We start from the raw sequence: 12,926 nt of genomic DNA, 5'->3' as shown, positions 1-12,926 counted from the left end.
CCTGGACTACTGTAATGCCTCCCTCTCACTCGACTCTCCCCTCTCCAGTCTATCCTTAATGCAGCAGCCAGGGTTGTCCATCTGGCTAATCGTTACTCAGACGCGTCCGCTCTTCGACAGTCGTTACACTGGCTGCCAATTCATTACAGGGTACAATTCAAAGTACTTGTTCTCACCCACAAAGCTCTCCACAGTGCGGCACCCCCTTACATCTCCTCCCTCATTTCTGTCTATCGGCCTAACCGACCGCTGCGCTCTGCAAATGACTTTCGACTAACCTCTGCCCTAATCCGCACCTCCCACTCCCAACTCCAAGACTTCTCCCGTGCTGCGCCAATTCTCTGGAATGCTCTACCCCAAGATATTAGGACCATCCACAATTTGCATAGTTTTAGGCGCTCGCTCAAAACACTTTTGTTCAGAGCGGCCTATCACATTCAGTAATCAAAGTCATGTTATGTTTGTGTGTGTGTGTAGCCCATTCACTATCTCCATCTAACCCCCACCCCCTGAAGATGGCTGGACCATCATTGTAAATACAAACCTGTGCTTTGTATCTCCCCCACCTCATTGTAGATTGTAAGCTCCCACGAGCAGGGTCGTCTTATTTCGCTTTAATTATTGTATTGTTAACGTTGTTACTTATGACTGTTGTGTTTGAAACTGTTCAACTGTAAAGCGCTGCGGAATATGTTGGCGCTATATAAATAAAGATTATTATTATTATTATTATTATTAATGTGTATCCTATTCATTCTAACCCTAGAGGTGGTTACTATGTAAAGGTTGGTTTTATTTTGCCATTTTTATTTGTAACTGCTGAATGAGACAATAACTAAAGCATGAAAACCTACCAAATAAATATACTATACATCTGGCTCAAGCAAAGTTTTTTTTATTAAGAAATAAAAAAGGCTGGTAAACATTAAAGTGACAACTTTGGCATATACTAATTCCAATATCTCAGCGAGTGGTAACTACTTTTTAGGGCCATATCAAAACCAGTCCCCATTTTGTAATGCCATTAGGAAGTGCATTGTATGTCTTCGTAACCATTCTTTCTTTATTTTTCAGTAACCATGCAAACACTACAGACGCAAGACACACTTCACTGCCGTGGAAGACATGAGCGATACAGATGTTAATTTTAGGAAATGGAACACAACAGTTAAAATAATGGCTTTAATTTCAGTTAAAGAATACAGTACGGGAAAATGTGCTTTAATTAAATATACATCAACCCAGTGATGCTGGCAAAGTCAAGGGAGAATTTTTTTTTTCCAATATTGAAAATGGCTATACAATTATGGACATAACTTTAAAAGAATATCCCTTTAAAACAAGTAAAAAAAAAAAAATCTTCACAGTGGTTTGTATAAACAATGAATCTTATAGCAGTGACATTCCTCGTCTCACCAGCCATTGAGTGCCCTCTTTAAGTACTAAAGTAGTAAACGAGCATTTACAGTTAATATGAATTGTACAAAGCTACATGAATTAAAGAGAAAGACCTGAAGTGTACAGTAACACTGGCATAAAGGAAACAATATTAGGAGTAAAACAGTATGTGCTTTTAGACAGAAAAAGGAAAGAAAAATAGTGAACGTAGTAGCAAATACAATTCAATAAAAATGAAGCAGAACAAAAAAAAAAAAAGTAGAGAAAAGGAGCCACCAACATCTAGATGGATGGAGCGGACCAGTACACATTACACAATTTAAAATAAAAAAAAAAGTGATTATATACTATAATACAAGTCCAAGGAAAGAAGGACACTCATTTCTTTGCCTGCTTCGTTATCACGCCTCGAGGTGGTGTAACTGGTCTGCTTGCATTGTTCTTCTTTTTCTCTGCAGGTTTAAGAATCTGAAAGAAAAAAAAAAAGAAAAAAAAAGGAATAAATATGAATGTACACAAAGTACCTAAACCAGTTTCACATATCACATCTTGAGAATATATTTAAACCCTTACTGCTCATCACCTATATGTAGCAGAGCAGATCCAGTAGTGTATGCTTCTAGCTTCCCATGGAGGCTATTGAAGCATGCCAAAATTTAACAAAAAAGTTTTAAAAAAAATATGAAATTTTTTTTTTAAAAAAAAATTAAAGTTTAAATCATCCCCCTTTCGCCCCATTCAAAATAAAACAAAAAAAATCACACAAACACATATTAGGTATCGCCACGTTCAGAATTGCCCGATCAATTAAAAAAAAAGGATTAAGGCGATCGCTAAATGGCGTAGCGGAAAAAAAAAAATAAAATCAAAACTCCAGACTTACGGTTTTTTGGTCACCGTGACATTGCATTAAAATGCAATAACGTGCGATCAAAATATCGCATCTGCACATAAACGGTATACTTAAAAACGACAGCTCAGCAAGCAAAAAAATAAGCCCTCACCCAACCCCAGATCACGAAAAATGGAGACGCTACGGGTAGTGCAAGATGGCACAATTTTTTTTTGGGTGACAAGTTGTTGTCCAATTTGTCCTGAGTACGCTGATACTCCACATGTGGGAGAAAACTACTGTTTGAGTACATGACATGCTAAAACCAATGATGATGTTCAAAAGTACAACTCGTCCTGCAAAAAATAGGCCCTCACATGGCCATATTGACGCAAAAAAAAAAAGTTATGGCTCTGGGAAGAAGGGGAGTGAAAAAGCGAAAACGCAAAACCGAAAAAAGCTTCGGTCATTAAGGGGTGAATCTGCAGTACCTGACCATTATACACATGATGGAGCTGCTGTGTCCTGGCAGCATCTGAAAACTTCCAGCCACGCTAACAGCTGCTTTGAAGGATAACTGATGGCCTAAAGGTTAGGCCATCAATAAAAAAAAAAAAAAAAAGTAGAGGTCAAAATCTTTAAATGTCTAGCCTGTTCATTGGTTAGTTACTTGTACTGCAAGCAACTCCGCAATACTCATATGCTTTCACACTACCTCCAAAAGGTCAGCCCTCAAATTTAATTTAAAGCCAGAATAGATCCTAGCACAAAAGGAGAAGGTAACCATTTCATATTTCCTACATACTAGAATCCCCGACAATATAGATATAGCAGATACAATTTTCTATGAAAGCAGTCAGTAGTGTGCGCCAAGTATTTAAAAAAAACAACACATAATACATACATACATCTATACATATACACACACAAAATCTAAATACGGTCATTAGCCAAACAGCATAATATAATGGTCTATAGAAGAAAAAAAAACAAAACAATAAATATTACAGCTGTCACCAGCCTATCCCAGAATATAAATCCATATTCTGACACGCTGTCGTGATTCCACTGAGAAAAAGAAATTGTTCAATGGTTGATTTAATTTACAATACCCATTTTTGGTTGTACTCGTTAACCGCTTCACAACCTTGGGGGTTTTTCGTTTGCCTCTCCGCTTTTTGCCCCCCTTCTTCCCAGAGCCATAACTTTGTTGTCAGTCAATATGGCCATGAGAGAGCTTGTTTTTATGGGGCGACGAGTTGTGCTTTTGAATGACACCATTGATGTTACTATACAATGTACTGGAAAACTTGAAAAAAAAAAATCAAAAGTGTGGTGAAATTGGAAAAAAAAAGTGCAATTCCACAATTTTCTTTTTTTTACCATATTTTACGAAATGCTAAAACTGACCTGCCATTATGATTCTCCATTTCACAGATACCAAAGATGTATAGGTTCTTTATTATTTAGGTGGTGAAAAAAATTAAAAGTTGTAAAAAAAAAAAAATATTAAAAAAAAAAAAATTTTATTTGCAGAGACCTGTAGCATCTAAATTTTTCGGGATCTATTGCTGGTTGAGGGCTTTTTTTTTTTAGCCTTGTGCTGACATTTTGGAGTAGATGAAATGTTTTGAAAGCCCATTATTGCATTTTGTTGCACGGACCCAAAAAAACAAACAAAAAAAACCCCCACAATTCTGGCATTTTGATTTTTTAGATCGGGCGTTTTTAAATGCGACGTCGCCATATGGTTTTTTTTTTTTTTTTTTACTAATATTGTTTTATTTTGAATGGGGAGTTATTTGAACTTTTATATTTGTAAACAACTTTATTTTTTCAGTTTTCACCTGCTTCAATGGCTCCATGGGAGACTAGAAGCTGTGATCACAGCTTCTAGTCTCCCATGGAGCCATTGAAGCAGGTGAAAACTGAAAAAATAAAGTTGCCTGTACCACAGTACAGTTGCCTGTACTACAGTACACATAGCAAGGGTTCAGCTTTTTCAACCTTATGCTAAACATCTGCATGTTTTCTTAAATTTTACTGCTCTGATATGAAAATTGCCTCTTCAGGAAGGAAAACAGATAGAACTCTAGTGGCACCTAAAGTTCTAGTCCTCTTCGTTTCTCAAGAGGCAATTTGCATATTTAATTTCTCAAAATGAAAATGCATGGTGTACACAAGTCTCCTCACTCAAACCTGTCTTGTCACTCTCCACAAGGAGAAACATTGCCCCTTAGATCACTGTTCTTCATTTGATGTCTCGCTTAACCCCTTTACCCCCAAGAGTGGTTTGCATGTTAATGACCGGGCCAATTTTTACAATTACCACTGTCCCTTTATGAGGTTATAACTCTGGAACGCTTCAACGGATCTAGCAGATTCTGCGACTGTTTTCTCGTGACATATTGCACTTCACTTTAGTGGTAAAATTTCTTCGCTATAACTTGCGTTTATTTATGAAAAAAACAGAAATCTGGTGAAAATTTTTCAATTTTCAAACGTTGAATTTTTATGTCCTTAAAACAGAGAAATATGTGACAAAATAGTTACTAAATAACATTTCCCATATGTCTACTTTACAACAGCACAATTTTGGAAACTTTTTTTTTTTTTTTGAGTACGCTGATACTCCACACGTGGGAGAAAACTACTGTTTGGGCACACGTCGGGGCTCGAAAGGGAAGTAATGACGTTTTGGAATGCAGACTGGTCTGCGGGCGTCATGTTCCATTTGCAGAGCCCCTGATGTGCCTAAACAGTAGAAACCCCCCACAAGTGACCCCATTTTGGAAACCAGACCCCCTAAGGAACTTATCTAGATGTGTGGTGAGCACTTTGAACACCCAAGTGTTCCGCTAAAGTTTATAATGCCCGGGCGTGAAAATATAAAATCCTATTTTGTTCCCACATAAATCTTTTAGTCCCCAATTTTTAATTTTCCCAAGAGTAACAAGAGAAATTGGACCCCAAAAGTCGTTGTCCAAGTTGTCCTGCGTACGCTGGTACCCCACATGTGGGAAAAAACTGTTTAAGCACACGTCGGGGCTCGAAAGGGAAGCAGTGACGTTTTGGAATGCAGACTGGTCTTCTGGCGTCATGTTCCGTTTGCAGAGCCCCTGATGTGCCTAAACAGGAAAAAAAATCCACGTGACATTCTGGATACTAGACCCCCAAAGAACAAATATAGATGTGCCCCCCAACTAATCTAATGTAATTTAGTAGTGCATGGAGGTGTGGTACAATTTGAAGCAATCCTTCATTCACAGGCCAGGTTTTTCGGGGCAGGTGTCGCATTGATAAATGGTGTCCCTGCGTATTCCTTTTTTGTAACACACTCGACACCTTTTTTGCGGCTTACCTTTTCATTGGGTTGGCAGGACCACCCCCGGAAAATGCTGACCTGATACAATACGAGCACCTTCAGTTCCAGAAGTACTGGGGCCCCCTCCTTCCTGAGTGCCAAACATCAGAGCCTTAACCATTGCCTCCTGGAACTGAAGGTACGACGTATCGGTGTGGCATGCACATCGTGACAGCGGGGATGCATTGAGCATCGCCAGTTTGGACGATGTGCACGGCCAGCTTTTTATACCACACCTTGGCCTTCCTCAAAGCATTGTGCGGTTGAAGGAGTTGATCGGAGAGATCAACGCCCCCCATGTTTTTATTGCACCCTAGTACACAGGTCAGTTTGCTGACGTGTGTAGAGGTACCCCGTATAGTGCAGAGGGCACTGACATCACCTTGTATGGTGGTCAAGAGAAGAACATCCTTCTTGTCCTTGTACTTGACCACCAGCAGGTGGTCACTACATTGGGATCTGCTCACCTTTTCGGAACATCTGTCCAAGTAGTGTCTTCGGGAGGCCTCTCTGATTTTTGCGGACAGTACCGCAGGCTGTGGTACCTCGCTCAGAGAGATTTGTAGAGTGGGATGCTGGTATAAAAGTTATCAGTGTAGAAGTGATAACCTTTATCCAGCAGTGGGTGCACCAAATCCCACACAATTTTTCCACTCACTCCCAGGAAAGGAGGACACTCAGGGGGTCCAATCCTGGTGTCCTTCCCTTCATACACTCTAAACCTGTGGGTGTACCCTGAGGTACTATCACACAGCTTATAGTTTGTTTCCGTACCTGTCCCTCTTACTGGGCAGGTATTGACGGAATCGCAGCCTTCCCTTGAAATGAACCAAGGACTCATCCACGCAGATGTCCCTTGTGGGCACGTACACCTCAGCAAACTTTTTGTTGAAGTGTTCGATGACCGGCCGAACTTTGAAAAGACGGTCAAAGTTGGGGTCATCTCATGCGGGTCACTGTGCATTATCAGTATAATGCAGAAATCTGTGGATGCCCTCAAAACGCGTCTGGGCCATGACCATTCGGAACACTGGAGTGTTATATAAAATATCAACACTCCAATATTGCCGAAGTTCGGGCTTCTTCAGGATCCCCATATGGAGGACCAGGCCTCAAAACTGCGTCATTTCAACTGCGTCTACAGGAGACCAGTTTGAAAATGATGAACGCGGGTTTTGCTCCAAAAATTTACGAGCGTACAAATTAGTTTGCTCCACCATGAGGTTAATAACATCCTTAGAAAAAAAGACTTTGAAAAAGTCAATTTCTGTGAGGCCGGTGGGGTCAAACTTGATTCCTGATTCTGCCACAAAATCAGGAATAAGTGGCTCGTAATTTTCAGAAGGGGGGGGGGGCGGGGTTCACGTCTGTGTGGCGGTTCCGCAGGATACGAGGAGGAAGATGAGGAGGGGGAAGAGGAATCCGAAAAAGAAAAGTGGGATCCTCTCCCTCGCTATCAGTGGTGTCGGAGGCAAGTAAAGCATATGCCTCCTCCATTGAATAGCGCTGTTGGGACGAATTTGATGACATTTTTGTGTGAATATGGTGCTTGGGTGTACTTTATTGAAAACTATGTGTATCCGTGGGGGAAGGGGGGGGTAGTGATTGGTGTAAACTATTCTGTAAAGAAAAAGCTGTGGGAAAAAAAAAAGTCTGTATGTGCGCACAGGGGTGGCGCAAGTGGGGAGGGTGAAAAAAAAAAAAAAAAAAGGAAACCGGCAGGCACAAACGCTGCTAAGTGAACTGTGTCACTTATTAAAGTTTGGCGGCTGGGAGATGTGTGTGCGGAGCTGGCGCTAAGGAGGCTGAGCAAAAAATAGAATTAGTCTTACTGGTAATTCGGTTTCTAGGAACCTTCCACGACAGCAGTATCGGAGGATGTCTCCCCGCCCTAATAGGGGACAGGAAATGCACAAGAGGTTAAATAACCCTCCCCTTCCTATTACCTACAGTGTTTTTTCTGTACAGTTTACTGTATAGTTACCACCAAGGTGCAGGAATCATCCGGTAGAGCATCAGGTAGGGAGGGAAATTAGTGCTGTCGTTGAAGGTTCTTAGAAACAGAATTACCGGTAAGACTAATTCTATTTTCTCTAGTCACCTTCCACGACAGCAGTATCGGAGAAATACCAACAACTAATTTCTTAGGGAGGAACAACAGCCTGCAGAACACGTCTGTCAAACGTTAAATCCCTGTTGAAGTTTAGTCTATAGTGTCTGGTGACTGTGTAGACAGACGACCAGGTGGCGGCTCTGCTTATCTGCTCTGTAGATGCGACCCCTCTTCCTGCCCATGAAGTTGCTACAGAACGAGTAGAGTGGGCTTTTAATGATGTAGGAGGGGAAACATTCTGTGACGAGTAGGCGAGGCTGATCGCTTGCTTGATCCAATTGGCGATTGTATTTTTTGCCGCCTTTTTGCCTCTATTTCGGCCTGAAATCTGAACGAATAGGTTCTGATCAATCCTCCAGCTTGCTGTCTGCTGTAGGTAGAAGAGGACTACTCTGCGTACATCGAGGGTATGGAACCCTTCTTTCGCGTTGGAGGGACTTGGACAGAAGGAGGGTAATACAATGTCCTGGCTCCTATGAAAGTTCGAGACTACCTTAGGCATAAAGGAGGGATCTAATCTTAGGATGATGCTATCCTCCATGATGGTTAAGTATGGCTCCTGTATCGAAAGGGCCTGTAGCTCTCCTATGCGCCTTGCGGTAGTGATTGCCACCAGGAACACTGTTTTTAGCGTCATGTTTTTCAACGTCGTGGAAGCCAGAGGTTCAAACGGTTCAACCGTCAAGCTTTTGAGAACCAGGTTCAAGTACCAGGGGGGGAATCTGGCTACGGAGTCTGGGACGGATCCTAGACGCCAAGGTCATGAACCGTTTAATCTATCGATGGCTCGCCAAGTCCTGATCGTAGAATGAGCTAAGGGCTGACACTTGTACCTTTAAGGTACTGGGTGTGAGGCCCAGATCTAGGCCATCCTGGAGGTACTCTAAGATCTGTGTAATCTTGGGACGGAAGGGATCTGGAAGATTTGGGGAGCACCAGGACGAGAACTTCTTCCAAACTTTCCCGTAAATGGGGTTAGTCACTGGTTTCCTAGTTCTTTGTAGGGTTTGGATTACCTTGTCGGATAAGCCCTTAGCTTTTAGAATTCTGGCTTCAGTAGGTGCAGTAGAGGGTCCTGGCGAAGGAGATTGTCCCTCTGGGGCAGGAGTATTGGACCATCCTGAGCCATGTTTAGCAGGGCTCCGTACCAGCTCCTTCCCAGCCACAAGGGAGCTATCAAGATTGTAGCGACTCGTTCTGCCCGTACCTTCTGTAGTGTTCTTGCTATCATGGGGATTGGAGGGAAGGCGTAGGCTAGGTTGAAGTGCCACGGGTGGGAGAAGGCGTCTACTTCCCACGCTCCGTCGGTGGGGCTGAGGGAGAAATATGTTCCCACCTTCGCATTCTGACCACTGGCGAACAGGTCCACCTCGGGATATCCCCATCTTGAGACCAGCGATGAAAATACTGACTGGTCCAGGCTCCATTCCCCGGGATGAACGTCCTTCCTGCTGAGGAAGTCCGCTTCCACATTGTCTACTGCCCTTAGATGCACTGCTGATATGGACAGTACATGTTTCTCTGCCCAGGAGAAGATCCTTGCAGCCACCCGCTTTAGGTTGAAGAATTTTGTGCCTCCCTGGTGGCGGATGTAGGACGCCGTAGTCATATTGTCTGAGTACACGCGTACGTGATGGTTTTGGACGAGGGTCGCTGCTGCCTTTAGTGCCTCCTCTACCGCTATTAGTTCTCTTGTATTTGAGGAGCTGGAACTGACTTCTGGGCCCCATAACCCCTGGAAGTGTGATTTTCCCACTGTCGCGCCCCAGTCTCGCTGACTGGCATCCGTGGTGATGATCTTCAGGGGCAGCTGATCCCAGCCGACCCCCCGCTGAAGGTTCTGGCGGTTCAGCCACCACAGAAGAGAGGCTTTCACATGACCTTGAAGAGGAGTTCTCCTGGTCAATATATTCTGGTGCTTCCTTGAACACCGAAGAACGTAGGACTGCAGGGTCCGAGTATGGGCTTGGGCCCAGGAGACAGCTTGGATACATGCCATCAATGATCCCAGCATGGACATTGAGTCTCTCAGGGTCTGTGCTCTTTGGTCCCTGAACTTGGAGATCCTCTGAACCAGGTCGAGTTTCCGTTCTCTGGGTAAAAAGGATGTTCGCTCTCCAGAGTCCAGGAGAATCCCTAGGAACTTTTTCCTTGTTGAGGGATGAAGGTTTGACTTCTCTAGGTTGGGGATCCAACCCAAGGATTTCAGAATCTCTAGATATTTGTCTACGTCCTAGTTCAGGCGAGGCCTGGATGAGCTACTATTAGAAGTTCGTCCAGATATGGGACGATGCAGATCCCCTGTTGGCGAATGAAGATTACTGCCTCCGCCATCACCTTGGTAAATACCCGAGGGGCCGATGATACTCCAAACGGCAGGACGTTGAATTGGTAGTGCCTGACCTGGGACCCGAGATACCGCAAACCTGAGGAATCTTCTGTGGTCTGGATGGATCGTCCCTTAGGTCTATTGTAGCCATCACCCAATTCTGTCCTATAAGAGGGATTGCAGTCTTGACCGACTCCATCTTGAACCGCCTGTATTTCACCACTTGGTTCAACGGTTTCAAGTTTATAATGACCCTGTATTTCCCGGAGGCTTTTACCACTACGAAGAGGCGAGAATAGTGGCCTTTGCGTATTTCTCGCTGTGGAACCGGGGAGATTGCTCTTGCTTGCAGGAGTGTTTTTATATCTGACAGCAAGGATCTTTGGAGGTGCGCTTGCAGGGAGGTTTATTCTCAGGCATTGAGGGGGAGGACTCTCGAATTCCAATCTCAGTCCGTCGCGAATAGTGCGAAGAACCCACTGGTTTGATGTTATGGACTGCCATTGCTCTATGAAATTCGAGAGTCGGCCTCCGCCCAGAATACCGTCATTGCTTCTCTGTGGGGTTTTGTTGTTGCTGGGATTGGGAGGCCAGAATATTTCTGCCTCTGCCTCCCTTCGGATAGCTCCACCTGCCCGTTTTACCCTTCCCTTTGAACTCTCTCTGGGAGGGTTGGTCACGGGGGGAACGAAAAAAATGTCTTCTAGGTTTCCGCTGTTCCGGTAGCGACTTCTTTTTATCTGTGGCCTTCTCCAGGATTTCATCCAGGGCTGGGCCAAGCCAAATACGAACTTTCCCTGGAAGGGAATCGCACAAAGTTTTGACTTTGATGTGATGTCTCCTCCCCACGATTTCAGCCACAGCGTCCTTCTGGCTGAGTTGGAGAGGACTGTCGATTTTGCTGCTACCCGAATGGACTCCGCAGAGGCATCGGCTAGGAACCCTGTTGCGACACCAATCAACGCTCGGCGGCTGCGCAAAGGAAGGTGGGTAAAGAAAATGGGGGATGGGGGTGGATGAAGAGACTGGGCAGGGATCAACAGTTAGGGTTGTAGTTAGGTGGCACAAAGGGGAGTGAAAAAAATGAAAAACGGCAGGCACAAGCTTTGATAAGTGACGTGTGTCACTTATCCAAGTTTGAAGCTGCGGGATTTGTGTACGGAGGTGGCGCAAAGGGGGCTAAGGAAAAAAAAGCTAGCACGAGTGTTGCTCGGTGAACTGCGTCACCGATCAATGTGCGCCGGCTGTGCACGGAGGCGGCGCAAAAGGGGGGATGGAGGGGGGGTGAAGATAGATTGGGCAGGGGATCAGGTAATACTTACAGTTGGCGTTTTTTTCCCCCTTTCTTTCTGCAGGGATTGTGATGCTACAAGTTGTGGCACCACAATACCCAGCACAGGAGCTCTTGCTGCGTCTGACCTCTCTGCAGGAATTCTCAGCTAGAGTGAGGACCCCTGCAGAGACATCAGACAGGTCAGGGACAGGTCACAGAGAGGTCATATCGCTGTTGTGACCTGTCATTGGTGGGATCGAATGATAACATCGATTCACCAATCCCTGCTCTGCCTGGTGACCATGGTAACTGCCTAAGATCGGAGCTCACAGCTCCCGATTCCTAGGCAGGTCATGGCCAGGTCACCAGCAGGGCACAGAGCGGTCACAGCACGACAGCAGCTGTGCCCTGTGGTTGGCGCGATCGCCGATCTAAATCGATCGCGCCAACTAGCTCCTGCAGGCCCTGCACAAGGTTCCGGCCTAGGATCGGTGCTAATACAGCACCGATCCGGGCCGCTACTGGCAGGGCACAGCAGCGATATACCGCCGCTGTGCCCTGCGATTGGCGCGATCGATTAGATCAGCGATCGCGCCAATCCGGGGGCCTCATTGTTTCACCCAAGCTGATTGGCTGAAACAATGAGAAATGATGCGATTGGCTGTTCAGAATTGAACAGCCAATTACAGCGCTCTGGAGGCGGGGGGCAGGATCGCAGCCCAGGAGGCCAACGCCATCTTCCCTAAGGTGAGATGGCGTTGGAATTTTAATGCGATACCGCGACTTAAGGGCTCGACGTACTATCCCGTCCACGGTCATACGGGACCGGGTACCGTGGACGGGATAGTACGTCGGGTGTCAGAAAGGGGTTATACAGTGGGCTTTTTTGGAATAACAGCGCTAACCTCTCATTGCTGCCCAGAGAATAGGACAGGAGAAGCACAACCATAACATTTTCTTCATTCACTACTGCTTGCAAATTGAACTCTGCACACTGGAAAAGCACATGAAAACGCCTTTGCACTTCTGAGATAAGTCCTCTTCAAAACACTAAATTGTTATTGTGTTGTTAAAGTTATACAGTTTAAGATGAGAGTCTTCTCCAATAGCAGCTTGGCCAGGCAGAAGCTCTGAGGCTGCATATTTCCTAGCACATAATGTACATTGCAGGGGCTATTCACTTGTTAATGGCTCAAAAAAAAAAAACAAATAAAAAAAAACCCATTACAATCCTATTAAATTAACATCACAATAAGGTGCATGCAGACATCAGCATGAATTCTACGATTCATCATAACATCAGTATCAAGTCTCTTCTCTGTAATAGATTGTGAGGGTATAGAATCTAGCCCAGATTAGGGAGGCTCAAAGTTATTGGTTCACATACCTGGAAGGAGCACATTAAGGTTTCATCTACACTCATCATTGCTCCAGCATTGTCGAACTCCCCACAGTAGTTTGGGGCAGAGAAAAGAGTTACCAATTGTCTTTTCGCAAAAAACTCATATCCATCTTCAACCACCTGCAGATAAAAATACATACATTTAGAGTGAAAATCATTGAAAGTACAGCAAATTTTAGGGAATACTTAAATAGACATAAATAAACCTATATTTC

The 12,926-nt window shown here is 44.4% G+C and overlaps 1 protein-coding gene across 1 annotated transcript in view; it reads right to left on the bottom strand.

The window, feature by feature from the left end:
- Window positions 1–879: 879 nt before the first annotated feature.
- The window catches only part of PPP1CC (protein phosphatase 1 catalytic subunit gamma), a 53,182-nt gene continuing 41,135 nt past the window's right edge, over window positions 880–12,926 (bottom strand). The window contains exons 7-8 of the mRNA XM_073565346.1: window positions 12,697–12,831; window positions 880–1,866 (exon numbers count right to left, since the gene is read on the bottom strand). Coding sequence (XP_073421447.1) covers window positions 1,777–1,866; window positions 12,697–12,831 — 225 coding nt within the window. The 3' untranslated portion in view covers window positions 880–1,776. The remainder of the gene's footprint in view (window positions 1,867–12,696; window positions 12,832–12,926) is intronic.

The sequence above is a fragment of the Dendrobates tinctorius genome, unplaced genomic scaffold (genome assembly GCF_039654945.1).
Source record: "Dendrobates tinctorius isolate UK_male_01 unplaced genomic scaffold, ASM3965494v1 ptg000003l, whole genome shotgun sequence".
NCBI lineage: Eukaryota > Metazoa > Chordata > Amphibia > Anura > Dendrobatidae > Dendrobates > Dendrobates tinctorius.
Note: the sequence above shows the minus strand (reverse complement) of the source record. Positions and strands in the feature narration are given on the sequence as shown.